We start from the raw sequence: 14,143 nt of genomic DNA, 5'->3' as shown, positions 1-14,143 counted from the left end.
GTTCACTTAATCATTTAATTCTCCATCTCTACTGTTCCTGTCTGTAGAATTACAGGTTCACTTATTTATTTAATTCTCCATCTCTACTGTTCCTGTCTGTAGAGTTACAGGTTCAAAGTTATTTATTTAATTCTCCATCTCTACTGTTCCTGTCTGTAGAGTTACAGGTTCACAGTTATTCATTTAATTCTCCATCTCTACTGTTCCTGTCTGTAGAGTTACAGGTTCACTTATTCATTTAATGATCCATCTCTACTGTTCCTGTCTGTAGAGTTACAGGTTCACTTATTAATTTAATGATCCATCTCTACTGTTCCTGTCTGTAGAGTTACAGGTTCACTTAATCATTTAATTCTCCATCTCTACTGTTCCTGTCTGTAGAGTTACAGGTTCACAGTTATTCATTTAATTCTCCATCTCTAATGTTCCTGTCTGTAGAGTTACAGGTTCACTTAATCATTTAATTCTCCATCTCTACTGTTCCTGTCTGTAGAGTTACAGGTTCACAGTTATTCATTTAATTCTCCATCTCTACTGTTCCTGTCTGTAGAGTTACAGGTTCACTTATTCATTTGATTCTCCATCTCTACTGTTCCTGTCTGTAGAGTTACAGGTTCACAGTTATTAATTTAATTCTCCATCTCTACTGTTCCTGTCTGTAGAGTTACAGGTTCACTTATTCATTTAATTCTCCATCTCTACTGTTCCTGTCTGTAGAGTTACAGGTTCACTTAATCATTTAATTATCCATCTCTACTGTTCCTGTCTGTAGAGTTACAGGTTCAAAGTTATTAATTTAATTATCCATCTCTACTGTTCCTGTCTGTAGAGTCACAGGTTCACTTATTCATTTAATTATCCATCTCTACTGTTCCTGTCTGTAGAGTTACAGGTTCACAGTTATTCATTTAATTCTCCATCTCTACTGTTCCTGTCTGTAGAGTTACAGGTTCACTTATTCATTTAATTCTCCATCTCTACTGTTCCTGTCTGTAGAGTTACAGGTTCACTTATTCATTTAATGATCCATCTCTAATGTTCCTGTCTGTAGAGTTACAGGTTCACTTATTCATTTAATTCTCCATCTCTACTGTTCCTGTCTGTAGAGTTACAGGTTCACTTATTCATTTAATTATCCATCTCTACTGTTCCTGTCTGTAGAGTTACAGGTTCACTTATTAATTTAATTATCCATCTCTACTGTTCCTGTCTGTAGAGTTACAGGTTCACAGTTATTAATTTAATTCTCCATCTCTACTGTTCCTGTCTGTAGAGTTACAGGTTCACAGTTATTCATTTCACTCTTTTCGCATTTAGCTGGAAGAAAATGCTGTGCGTTGAACAGAGTTCATTCACTTATATGAGCTACAATACGTTACAATACGTTAAAAGTTGGATTTTAAAACATTTTATTTACATAATAAGCATCTAACAATTGGTATTCAGATGTTTAATATTGACTGGAATTTTGAAATGGAAAATGTGTAGGAACTGTGTCATAGTGATAAAGTAGCATAAAAGGGACATACTAGGGACATACAAGTATTCATATTGCTGTCAACAAGGGGGCTTCAATAAGTGGACTTTTTTTCATTCACAATTAAAATGAAGTTTGTTTCTTTGACATGATTTTGCAGATCATTTAATACTAACATGAGCATTTGATGAACTGTTACTAAGATCTGTTTGCATGGGATGGATACAATCATACTATTGTAGTGGCATCTCTTTAGAGGCCCCCTTCAAGGACCCTTGGACATTCATTACCTCCTGGGCTGCCCCATACATTGAGAATATTTGTTCACTGAGTTAAGCCCCCCAGGCAGAACTTTCTCACAGATCCTGCTTCCTTTGAAGGTACGGGCACCTGATAAGCATGTGAATGGAACATAGCATGAGAAGGATTCCTAACTCTGGGACCAAATGTCTGTTACTCACCAAGATGTGGGTCATCCTAAAGAAGCAGTTCAGTCCTTGGTGAGACTCTGTTGTGAAATGTCTGTTCATGTTCAGGATACTAAATACAATACACCGAGCCACAGCCTGTCCACCTGCTGAAGTCTGCTGAAGCCATACAAACGGATGAATTGTATGGAAAATAGTGTGACATTTTTGTAAAAAATGTGGGGGAAATATTGTGAAGAGTGTTAAATAATATCCACTTAATGATCTTTTGAGATGAACACATTTGTAACGTGATGGCTGGTGTGGATGAAGGGGGATGTGAGCTCAGCTGACAGTGGTGCAGGGGTTCCTAAAAGAAAAGGTTGGGACCAGATCAATTCAATTTTATTTCATTTATAGTGCCAAATCATAACACAACTAATCTCAGGACACTTTACAGAGGAGGTAAAAACCACACTCTAGGACTTATGATTCACCACTGCAGCAGACGACAGAGCAGCTTCACTCAACTCCTCCTCCACGGGTTTCTCGTGCAGCATAAAGGGACTGCAACTGCATCTCAGTGCAACCCTGTTCTACAATGATCATGAATCAACCTTCAATTATGTTCAGGTTCATTGAGATTGATCAGCTGAGACCAGGGTTGTAAAGTAAGTAAGTAGTAAGTAAATTGAACTGTGTTAATGAATTGCTGTTTCACAGGAGGTGATGAAATGATCTTTAGTGCTTATGTGCGAGGCAGATGAAAATACTGTAGCAGCTACAGGCAGATCAGTTAGGAGAGAGTCAGGAAATGGAAACACCTTTTTTACTGTCTTCAAATGCTGAAATGGGATTGTTTACATCAAATTACATTGCATATACTGTAGTTCACCACACATCCTGCAGTGGATAGGAAAAGTCATATTTTAGTAGAAAAAATTTTGAGTAACTCATATGCATAAAACAAAACTAAGCAATACATGAACAGAAATTAAGACTAAATGATGGCAACCTACAACGAAAGAAGCAAAGATGTGTTTGTTGCAGCAAAGCTTTACAGAAGGAAATATTTATCTGTACTTGCAGCAAAAACTAAATACATACACTTATATAGATATTCGGAGTAAAGCCAGTGGTTGGATTAGATGTGAGAGACAAAATAATGAGAGCACATTCACAAAAAATGCAATAGACACTGAGGAAGTACTGACAGAAAAGAAAAGCAGTCTCAAAATAAAAGTCTTCTCTAAAGAATCATGTACTGGTTTTTTTTGTTTTCTTTTCTAAAAAGATTGATTTGAAAGGCAACAGATGTGATTTAAACTAAATGAAAATATATATATATATTTGGGGGGGAGAAAAGATGCAAACACTATTGAAGGTTCTCGTACTAAAAAAGGCATCTTTGGTGCTGAGCAGCAAGCGCTTCATTACACAGAAAAGCTTTGGACGGCTAGATCATTTCCTAAGACTTTGTATTTGATTAGAGTTTCTCGCGTCACACTGCTCAAACATGAACACTGCCTCTGATGGAGGGACAGGGACTGTGGGCAGAGTTACACACAACATCTGAGGTAGAGAGGGGCACAGGTCTGCAGAGGAGAAATCACTGAGCCACAGAAATTCAGTGTTGGTGCACTGTTTTCCAAAAGCTCTCAGATCTTCTCACTGTCAACGACGACAGGCTGATGAGTGACTCCCTGACATGTTGAGATGGTTCAGACACTACCTGTGGGCTGCAGGGAGACCTAGGACAGCAAGCAAGCAGCTCATTTCAGCAGTTTGGGTCTCAGCCAATGAAATCAAGACTTCAGGCAAAGGGCCTTCAATTACAGCATGGCATTCTCCACAAAAAATACAAAATAAATACAATATTTCACTTTTAAAAACACATTTCTATTAAAGGTTAATGGACTGGGCACAAGGTTAATGCTTTACTTAGTTTGACAGTGACTAGTCAAACTCGTTTCATCACTTCCTTTTCAAAGAGTGGACACTTCCTGTCGGTAAACGATGTGTAATAGCATTGTTATAAAGTGGTGAGGACCAACATATGCACCAGTATTTCTTTTTCTTTGTGGTCATCTATCCAAGCAGGTGATGTGCTGTTGACACGGCGACGCTTGTTTTATGACCCGGACCTCGTCGGCTACTGGGCAAACTTCATTTTCTTTCATATACCAGGAAGCATGTGATATTTTTCCACTTATCCAGAGACATGTGGCACTGTTAAAAGAAATGCTGCTCCTTCATGTCAATATTGCAGTCAATTAACAGCAATCACAACGTCAATATGTTCCATTTTAGGTACATAAGTGACAGCTGGTGTAGTTCTGCTGGTGACGTTTTATTCTTACAGGAATCGACATATGGGGAAATACGTTAATGAGACTCCAGGAAGTGTTTGCACCCACCTAGAAAAGGTCAGGCCCAGAACCCCCAACCATAACACCCCAATGCTTGTTTCTACATTCAGTTTTTTGTACAGATTATACTAATGAGTGTCAAACTCTTCTTTTAGAGATATTAATGTCAAACACAGTGAGAATGTTTCTCAGGCACACAGTTGTGTTACAAGCAGCCCCTTACATCACAGCAGTCACTGGGCCCATTCTGTTTACTGTGTTTGATAATGACTTTGTGGTATTTTAACAATTTTATGTAGGAATGTATACCGTGTACCCTTAAATGTCAATTTTAGTTTAACATAGATGTCTCCTTAAAGTGAAATTCTGGCGTAAAATCCTCTCAGGGTCTTTTTCTGCAAATCGCTCATCAAATAAGCGATCGAGACAATTTTTTTCATGGAACAACTATTAACGGAGAAATCCCAGACCGCCAAACCGCTAATATTGCTCATGATAACACCAAACCTCTGCAGTAGCATAAGAGTCCCTACACATTAATAGTTGCTACAGGGGAAAACAATGTCTCAATGATGAGCGATTTGCCGAAAAAGGGGTGATTTTACCCCGGAATTCCACTTTAAAGTCCCTATGGTCGCGTACAAAATGACCAAACTCATGTGTGTTAAATGACCACTAGCTTTCTTAGCATCTGTGACATGGTGAAGGTGGAACCTTTGGGCCCCTGAGGGTCTTGGCCAGTTTCTAATCCAGCCTCGAGTCCAGTCCATTTTATTAAGAGAAGAGTTCCTGGGTCAAGCCTGGAGGACGGAGCTGCCTGATCAAACAGGGTGTCAAATCTTTGTGCCTAAATCTGCTTCCCTTCAAGAGTCAGAGCACCTTTACAGCTCAGACCACCCCAGAGCTGCGAACTAACACTAATAAGGACTTTATAATGTGCCTTTGAAATACTGTCAACACATTCCCCCACTATTTACAATTTTGGCTTTAAAACGGTGTAAACAGTCGAATCCTGTCTGACGGGACAATGGAGATGATAAAGATGTCAGGTTTAAGGAGAAATCTTCAGCAGACCACTTTCTTTGCACTGACTTTGACGCTAAACAAAGAGTGAGGCTGTGCATGCCTGTGTTCCTGTATAATCCAATATGTGTTCTAATTATGCTGTTTCTCTGTATCTAAAAGAATATGTTAGTGTTGGAAAGAGATGGTAAAGAAGTCCACCTTTCCCTTAACAATGTCGTCTGAAAGAGTTTGGGGCGAGACAAACGTGTGCCAATGCGTTTTCAGTCAGCACAGCATGTCTTCTTTCCCTTGTGACAAATATGAAATGTGCAGTTTTCTCAATTTTCGTTTCAAACCTCAAGTTTGCCTGTTGTAATATTAGTTCAAAGTTCAAAACAATCTAATGCATAGTTCTTTGGGATTACATTCATGTTAAACTGTACTTCTACGACTCTATCTGATATGTTACATGACTTTGGTGTTCTCTCCTACTGAAGGCAGTCGTTACAATCATACTGTATCTGAGCACTCAGCAGTCTCAGTGTGCCGCATGTGTGTCTTTCTTTCAGTCTGATCAGCGGAGCACTTAGAGGACAGACTCTCCCGTTTTGCTCTGTGCATCTTCCTGAGCCTTCTCGTGCTCGATCATCTTCTGTGTGACGTCCTGCTCCCTGTTCAGGGCCTCCTCCTTCTCCCTCCTCTTGCGCCTGGCCTCCACCCAGGGTATCAGACACAGCATGGCTCCACCAATGATCGGGGGGATACCTGCCAGGTAGAAGGCCACGTCGTAGGTACCCAGTCTGTCCCTCAGGAAACCTGTCAGCAGACAGGGGGAGACAGAATTAGTAGTTAGGATTCCAAATAATCAAAGTTGACTTAAACCCTCCTTTTAGTGCAACATCTACACACCAGCATGAGGCTTTGAGCCACAATCCGAACACTGACCCTACCGGAGCCTGTGAGGGTCAATAATGAAGCAGATTATCAGGAGGGATACTTGCAGGGGCGCCATGATGGGGGGGAAATGTTAGGTATTCAAAGGTATTCAAAGCTTAAATGGGTCAGTTGGGTTCTTGACGTCCCATTACAAAAATGGCACTTGGTTGGCGTGGCTGGTGCCTGGTTGGGGGGCCCTGTGTGACATCTTTTCATGGGGTCCAAAATCCCTGGCGACGCCCCTGCATACTTGTGTGTGTCTTATTTTTTACCTTCTTGGGGTACAATCATGCTGATTATGTGGACTAGAGGCTGAGAACCCTGTAACAGATCCTGCTGCTGCTGAGAGTGACCATGTGGGCTCAGTGAGAGCAGACAACACAGGGTCTCCGCTCATGTTCATGTCTACGTTTACACCTCTCATACAAAGCTTGCACCTGTAGGAACTTCAGAAAGCTAACAACAGCCTGCTTTCTTAAACACCGTGTTTCTGAGACTCCATCTACAATTCCCCTGGAGAAAGATGTAACTGTTGCTACAAAGTCACCAAGTTACTACAGTGCATGTTAACATGTTGGCTATTCCTTGCATAACTAATTTTCTCCCAGTAACATGGTTTATCTTGTGCATGTTCACAGAGTGGCTTGTTCAGCGCTGAGGGTGAAATCACACGTACTGTTACTGTATCCCTGCATCTCCTTCTAAGGAAAATTAATTCTTTGTCTTTCAGACTCCACATGACGCTGAGCTGATGACATGTTACTGATGTATATCATGGTGACCTTTTGAAACAACACAATGAAGGTTTAGTCTTAAATGCTACTTCAATTTCGGTGTTGCAGAGGACATAAACTTCCAATGGAATATGGAAACAACAGCTATTTATGTGCTTGTAATTTGCACCCTACACATTCAGCCAAAATACACACTAGGTGGTGCAAAACCCCCACTGTATCAGTGTGATATTCTTCCTTATCTCAGGACAGTGAGTACGAGCTTCACGAGGATGCCGCAGCAGTGCATTTTGTCTGCTGACAGGATCGGAGGGCAGAGGTCAAAAGGCCATTACCACTGTTCCATTTTAAACTGGCACCTGCAGTATGATGATTAAACGTCCCATGTTAGGGGACTTCCGGTTTGGCTGAGCTGGAGTAGACGCAACTTGCGTAGTCCCGCAACTTTTGACAATTTCATGTTTCAGGACCCCAAAAGTCACTACAAATAGAAATATTCGCTTCGTTTGACAAATACATCACTAAAATATGTTGATATATATGAGCAGACAGACTGTAAAAGACCAGGGGACGAAGGCTAGCCCCGTAGAGGAGGCAGGCAGTGAGATTAACATGGCGGTTATTGCTAACCTCTGGGAAGAGCACGGTACAGCCATCTACACCCAGTTTAAAGCCCTCGCGGTTGATCTTAAAGCTTCCATTTCAATGCTCGAAGCAAAGCTGGAACACGCCACAGTGTCTTGCCATAGGCTCCCTCGAGGTAAATGCAAATTTACAGGACGAGTGGCTGCTAACGCTAGAGGCCTCTTGTGCCTCACTAACAGAGATCAACGCTAAGCTCTTAGCTAAAGTCAGCGACCTGGAGTCCCGCAACCTGCGCAATAATCTCTGTGTAATTGGACTACCTGAAGCAGTGGAGGATCCACAGCCGATATATATTTATATATATCGGCTGTGGATATATATAATATATTTATATTATATATTTTCTTCACATCTTTATTTTATTTTAATATATCTAATAATTGAATATTAATTATTTTAATATATTTAATAAAATATATTTTAGGATTATCTGAAGTATCTGAAGTATTCTCGTTCTCTGTTTGGTCAAAGAGCTTTTCTGAAGCCTGACACTTATCATAGACTGATGGGCAGAGGTGACCTGTATCGATACAGCATGTGCATACTAACCCAGGGTGGACGGTGGGGTTTCATACAGGCAGGCATTCTATTCATCTTATCTGATGTAGAAAACACCCTCATGGCCTGCCTGCCCTTAGGCATCTTGGTGCCCTCTGCTGGTTAATTTAATTTACTTCACATGGTTTTTATCTGTCTGTTCTGGAATATATACCTGTATTTTCTCAGTTTATTATTTGTTCTCCTTTCTTGTGGTGGCTTAAGGGTCAAACACTGTTAGTTGAGGGTGGACAGCCCGGAAGTTTCAGTTTAGATGTCAGCTGTTAGCTGTTTAGCTGTTAGCTGAGGTTAGCTGGAGAGCTCAAAAGGTTGTTTTTTTTCATTGGGAGTAGCCCTCAGATTGGTCACAATGTTATTTTCCTTTTTTATGTTTTTTTGTTCTGTTTTATGTGTTTTTTTGTTCTGTTTTACCTTCCTCCCCACTCTCTTCCTCCACTACTACAGAATACTTTAATGTCATGCAGTGTCATTCTAACTTATTATTATTGTTTCTATGGCTAATGCTGTAAAGACAGGTAATGGAGTGTGTCTGATCTCCTGGAATACTAAGGGAATGAACAACGCGATCAAAATAGGTAAGGTCCTGACACAGTACAGCACCTTAAGGGGGTGACCTATCTACATCTGTTATATGTTGTTCGGTTACTTGGTTGGTTATTGTGACTGTGTTTGACATAGGTTGTTGGGAGGGATGGCTGGATTCATGTTGGTGTTCTTTTGTTAATGTCTCTGTATTTTCACTTTTAAGGAGACACACTGTACAACTGTTATCCTTTTTCTTGTGTGCTTGTCTGCAAAATTCAATAAAAAAAACTTGAAAAAAAATGTCTCATGTTAGACCTACCAAAAGAGATAGCAGGGAATGAGACATGTTCTTTGATGGAAGATATGTTTATATAGAAGATCAAATAAAATATTTATTTCTCCAGCATGGTAAAATACCGTTTCACAACCACAGGTATGAGACCTTACAGTCAAGTGATTTAGGAGATTCTTGATCATTATGGAAAGTCTGGCTACAAAGACAGATACTTGGTTTATTCATTCAATTATGGACAAAATGTTGAATGTATTCATTTCAATAATGAAAATAACAGCTACGAACTAACTTCTTCCCTTCTTTCAGCTGTATGATATAGATTACACAGGTGCTGTGTAATGGTACATAAACATTTTCTGTCAGTGTGTTTCAATGATGCAGATTTGTTGGAATAAACCATAAAAGGGGAAAGCTTTATCTTTCCGTTTGCCTGCACAGAGAGGTCAGAGGTCCGGGAAACTAGTGACTTGCTCAAGAGCTCATGAAAAGTCTCCAAATGTACTGAATCACCATGAGTGACTGGAAAATTAACATGGTTAATATTCAATATGACGTCAGCATGTATCATATATTCAGTGGATTATTGAGAGCATTACATGATTATTTTGACGGTTCGCGTATTACCTGCAATGGGGGGCCCCACAGTCATCGGCACGGACATCAGGCCCAGCAGGAAGCCGATGGCTTGGGACACGTCATCAGCCCCGACCAGCTCAAAGGCGATAGGGGCCATGATGCAAATGAAGCAGCCATCAAACAGCCCCATCAGCAGGCACACGGTAATCAGCCCACCAAAGATGTTACAAAGAGGGATCATCATGGACATGAGGCCGATGACGAAGAAGGAGGTCACCTAGAAGACAGGAGAGAGGGGGGTATTCAAATTCTTACTCCTTCCCTCTGTTTGATGGTGTAATAATATTTACAGTTTATTTTTCTTAAAGTGAAATTCCGGCATTAAATCATCCCAGGGTCTTTTTCGGCAAATACATTCATCAAATAAGCCATCGAGACAATTTTTTACACAACAATTAATGGAGATAGCCCATGTAAGGACTCTTCTCATGCTACTGTAGAGGTTTGGTGTTATCATGAGCAGTATTAGTGGTTAAAAAAGCTTTTTAATGCCTTAATTTTGCTGTCCCGAGCTAATCACTGTCTCACACTGTCCTTCCGCACCGCGCCCCGTGCTTTAGGGTTCTTGTCCCCCCTCCCTCTCCCCCCGCGCCCCAGCCCCGTTTGTACTCACACTGCCTGGGCCTCGCGCAAATGCTTCTTGCTGTCCATATGTCATCACGCCGTAACACGTCACACGCATTGATCGCACGTGTGTGGCTTTGTTTACAAATCTTTCCACAGACCTCAGAGTTTTTGTGCGTCTTGTCGACTGTTTTTGAATATTTTCATCCGACCAAATCTGCAGTAAACACTCCACCTCCGCATCACACCAACGTGAACCTTTCACCGCCATTGTTGTTGTTGTTAAATGTCCGCGCATGGTCCGTCCTTCTATTTTCTATGTCCGAACAGGCGCACATACCGCTACCGCCGTAAGGTCGTGCTCGTGCTCGTGCTCGTACACGTGGACGGCCCGCTGTCCGCAGTTATGCCCGGAACGGGTGCACTCACACTGCTTAAACGTACTAGGCTTTAGCTGAAAAAACGGTTTTGGCCCGGTACAGAAGGACAGTGTGAGTGCGCCCTTAATAGTTTTTACATGGAAAAACTGTCTCATTGGCTTTGATGAGTGTACTTGCCGAAAAAAGACCCTGGGATGATTTTACGCAGGAATTTCACACATCAGTTTCCTTTCAGGTTCAAGTTTGGTTTTCAGTGATGACCTTCACATGATCATCTAAATGCGGTTTCACAGCCTTTTCATGTAAATGCAGGAATTAAAGTCCAACTGATATCACATTAAGTCATCCCTTTGGCAGTATTATGCTGAAGTAAACAAGAAAAAAGCTTTTTGATTTCAGTTGGACTTTATATGAGCATACATTGGCTACGGTTTCCTTGAAGGTTAAGGCCTGTCACTCACCTGCAGGTAGACTTTGTTGACTCCGTTCACATAGTCTGCCACTCTGCCGAAGATGAGACGGCCCACGCCAGACGTGATGCCGATGCACATGAGCAGAAATTCTTTACTGGCCTCTTTTCCAAAACGCTCCTCCACGTGCTTCATCTGGGGACAGTTAAGTAAACAGATGAACACAGCAGCCTCATGGCTCTAATCAAAGATAAAAAAGAAGACTGTTAAAAAGATCAAGAGGAAACGGCACTGCAGTGGTGGAGATTAGTTCAGCTTTACATATTCGAGAGGTCTCATTGAGATCCCTCTTACCCCAATTCGCTTCACTTTGAACTCAACTAAATATCTCAGCAAATTAGATAATAGGACACAATGGCCCTCATTTATCAAACGAACGTACGGCAGAAAAACGTGCGTACGCAAATTTGAGCCTGTGGAGCACAGCAAAATCTGGCTGAAAATAATTAAAAAACCTCAGCTGTCATTAAGCATAAGCAGTCACATATTAAGAACAGATAAAAACGGATTCTTAAAACGAATAAAAAAAAAAAAGAATTGTGGTTGGAGCAATTGATTGTACTCATGTGCGTCTGAAGGCACCATCGATGAATGATTACGCATTCATCAATTGCAAAAACTACCACTTGATAAATGTACAGGTGATTTTTGATGCCAAGCTATCGCTTTAAACGTGGCGGCCAGGTGGCCAGGGGGAGGACACACACGATTCTTTTATATTTCAAAACAGCTCGGCTCCAGCCCCCCGCGACCCCGACAGGGACAAGCGGTTAAAGATGAATGAATGAAAAGGAAAGCGCACTGCAGAGCCAAAGTCATCTCCTCAGTTAGTGGCTACCCTCGATAAATTGCATTAAATCAAACAAGGTATCAGATGATTTACATCTTGGTATGGTTCTTCTAGGTGACAAAGGTTATCCTCTAACGGAATACCTAATAATCCTGCTGGTAAACCCTGCTACAGAGCAGGAGCGCAGGTTCAACAGTGCGCACACACGCCACAGTGGAGCGCTGCTTCAGGTTGACTATTCTTTTCCATACAATGACGATCGAATTCAGCCACCGCATTTATCAAGGCCCGTTCATTCGTACGCTGAGATTGGTCCAATACGAATGTTTCATAAATCACACGTGGGTCCTTTCCTACGACCAATTCTGCGCTCAGATCTGCGCCCGTTTTCACGCAAGATTGATAAATGAGGGCCAATGAATTTGGTCTTGTCTTTGGTAAATGGCATACAGTGGTTTAGGGGTGGTGATAGTAGAGATAGTATAGATATAGTGGACTGTGGCGGCTGTGGCTCAGTGGAAGAGAGGGTCGTCCTCCATTCGAGAGATCGGGGGTTCGGTCCCCATCACCCCCAGTCCGCATGTCATAGTGTTATTGGGCAAGACACTGAACCCTGAATTACTCCCTGTGCTGCGTATGGGTGTGTAAATGTGATGTGAATGGTTAGATTAGATGGTATGTAGATGTCCACTGCCATCAGTGTGAATGTCTGTGTGAATGGGTGAATGTGACAAGTAGTGTGCAACCACCTTAAGTAGTCAGAAGACTGGAAAGGCGCTATATAAGTACAAGACCATTTAGAATGTTTTTTCTCTTTTTTGAAAGGAGTAACAAACTGTCCCTGTATGAGGGCTGCTGGATTCTTAATAAAATTAGATCACAATTATCTCTCTTCTCACAGTTATAAGGAAAATTGTTCATTTTATTCTGTAACCAAAATAAATTGTTGCTCTATTCACTTTTCCATTTCTTTGTCATACAAAGAAACTAATCAAGCATATGGACCTATATTAAACATTTATTAAAATACCAACTACGTCAACAACATATATCTACATAAAAATACCATTGCTATACCTATCTATCCATCCATCCACATCCTCATCAACCCTAAGGCCACTAAAGGGTGAGAGATAAACAAAAAGGTCTGAGTTTTGTGGTATGACAAATGGAACTGGAGCTGTGCTGTTGGAGAGTTACAGCAGATGGTGCTAGTAAGAAAGGGATGGTTTCTGCTGGGGCGCTGTTTTGTTGTATTCAGTCTGACAGAATTTTTTGGAACTCTCAAATGGATGGTATATATACGGTGGAGATCAAAATTAGAGAATGAATTACATTAGTTATTAAAACTTGATTTATTCTGAAAAATTGTTATTTTTATAGTTCAGAATTTGATAGAATATCCACTGTGGCTATACCTCTGCTGTATTAGCATGGTTTTTATTAAAGAACCAAGGCAACAAAAATGTTTATTTTATTTAACTTTTATAACACTGCAGCTGGAGTTACTTGCCAGTTCAGTTCTGAACAGGGCAAGGAACTGTCTCGTTACAGTGTCTCGTCGTTTAAGACTTTTTTGACTGAAAGCCGACTCTGCAGTGACCAAACCTCTCATCTCTCTGATGGAAACATTATGTTGGACATAGGACTGGAGAAAGACTGAACCCATAGTGTGTAAAGAAGTCAGTTTACTCTGGAGGAGGAAGTGTCATGGTTTGGGGGATGTTTTCCGCAGCAGGAGTTGGGCCTTTGTTCAGCTACATGGCAGGCTGAATGCAAATGTTTTTGTGAACCTCCTTCAGCAACATGTAATATCTTCACTGCAACTGTCTCCCAATTAGCTGCAATTTTCAAGACAATGTCCCCTGTCACACTGCAAAACAGGTTGAGCAGTTCCTTAAAGCTCAGAATATTGAAACAATGAAATGACCAGAGTCCAGATCTAAACCCCATAGAGAATCTCTGGAAAATCATTGGCAACAAAGTCATGTGTAAGAAACACACTCCAGTTAGTGAACTGTGGAAGAGACTGAGTCAGAATGGACGCAGATCAGAGCAGAGCAGTGTGAGAAACTAGTGATGTCCTGTGGGAGCAGATGTGCTGAAGTCATTCAAAGCTGTGGCCTCTACACTTCCTGTTCATTTTTGAATCCTAGAGAAGAAAACATTGTTGAGATCTTCTCTTCTGACACGATCAACACTGTTCTGTCATTTAGATCACTGTTTTTTTTTCCTTTACAAAATAGAAGGTCTTGTTGAAGTGCCTTGGTTATTAAAAAAACATGCTAGTACAGCAGTGGTATAGACACAGATGATATTCTCATATTCTAAAAAATAACAATATTTCAGAAT

The 14,143-nt window shown here is 41.0% G+C and overlaps 1 protein-coding gene across 1 annotated transcript in view; it reads right to left on the bottom strand.

Moving 5' to 3' along the window:
• Positions 1–2,705: 2,705 nt before the first annotated feature.
• slc16a10 (solute carrier family 16 member 10) overlaps positions 2,706–14,143 on the bottom strand; it is a 58,599-nt gene continuing 47,161 nt past the window's right edge. The window contains exons 4-6 of the mRNA XM_083933625.1: positions 10,993–11,136; positions 9,576–9,804; positions 2,706–6,074 (exon numbers count right to left, since the gene is read on the bottom strand). Coding sequence (XP_083789751.1) covers positions 5,845–6,074; positions 9,576–9,804; positions 10,993–11,136 — 603 coding nt within the window. The 3' untranslated portion in view covers positions 2,706–5,844. The remainder of the gene's footprint in view (positions 6,075–9,575; positions 9,805–10,992; positions 11,137–14,143) is intronic.

The sequence above is a fragment of the Echiichthys vipera genome (genome assembly GCF_963691815.1).
Source record: "Echiichthys vipera genome assembly, chromosome: 19".
In the NCBI taxonomy this organism is placed as follows: Eukaryota; Metazoa; Chordata; class Actinopteri; order Perciformes; family Trachinidae; genus Echiichthys; species Echiichthys vipera.
Note: the sequence above shows the minus strand (reverse complement) of the source record. Positions and strands in the feature narration are given on the sequence as shown.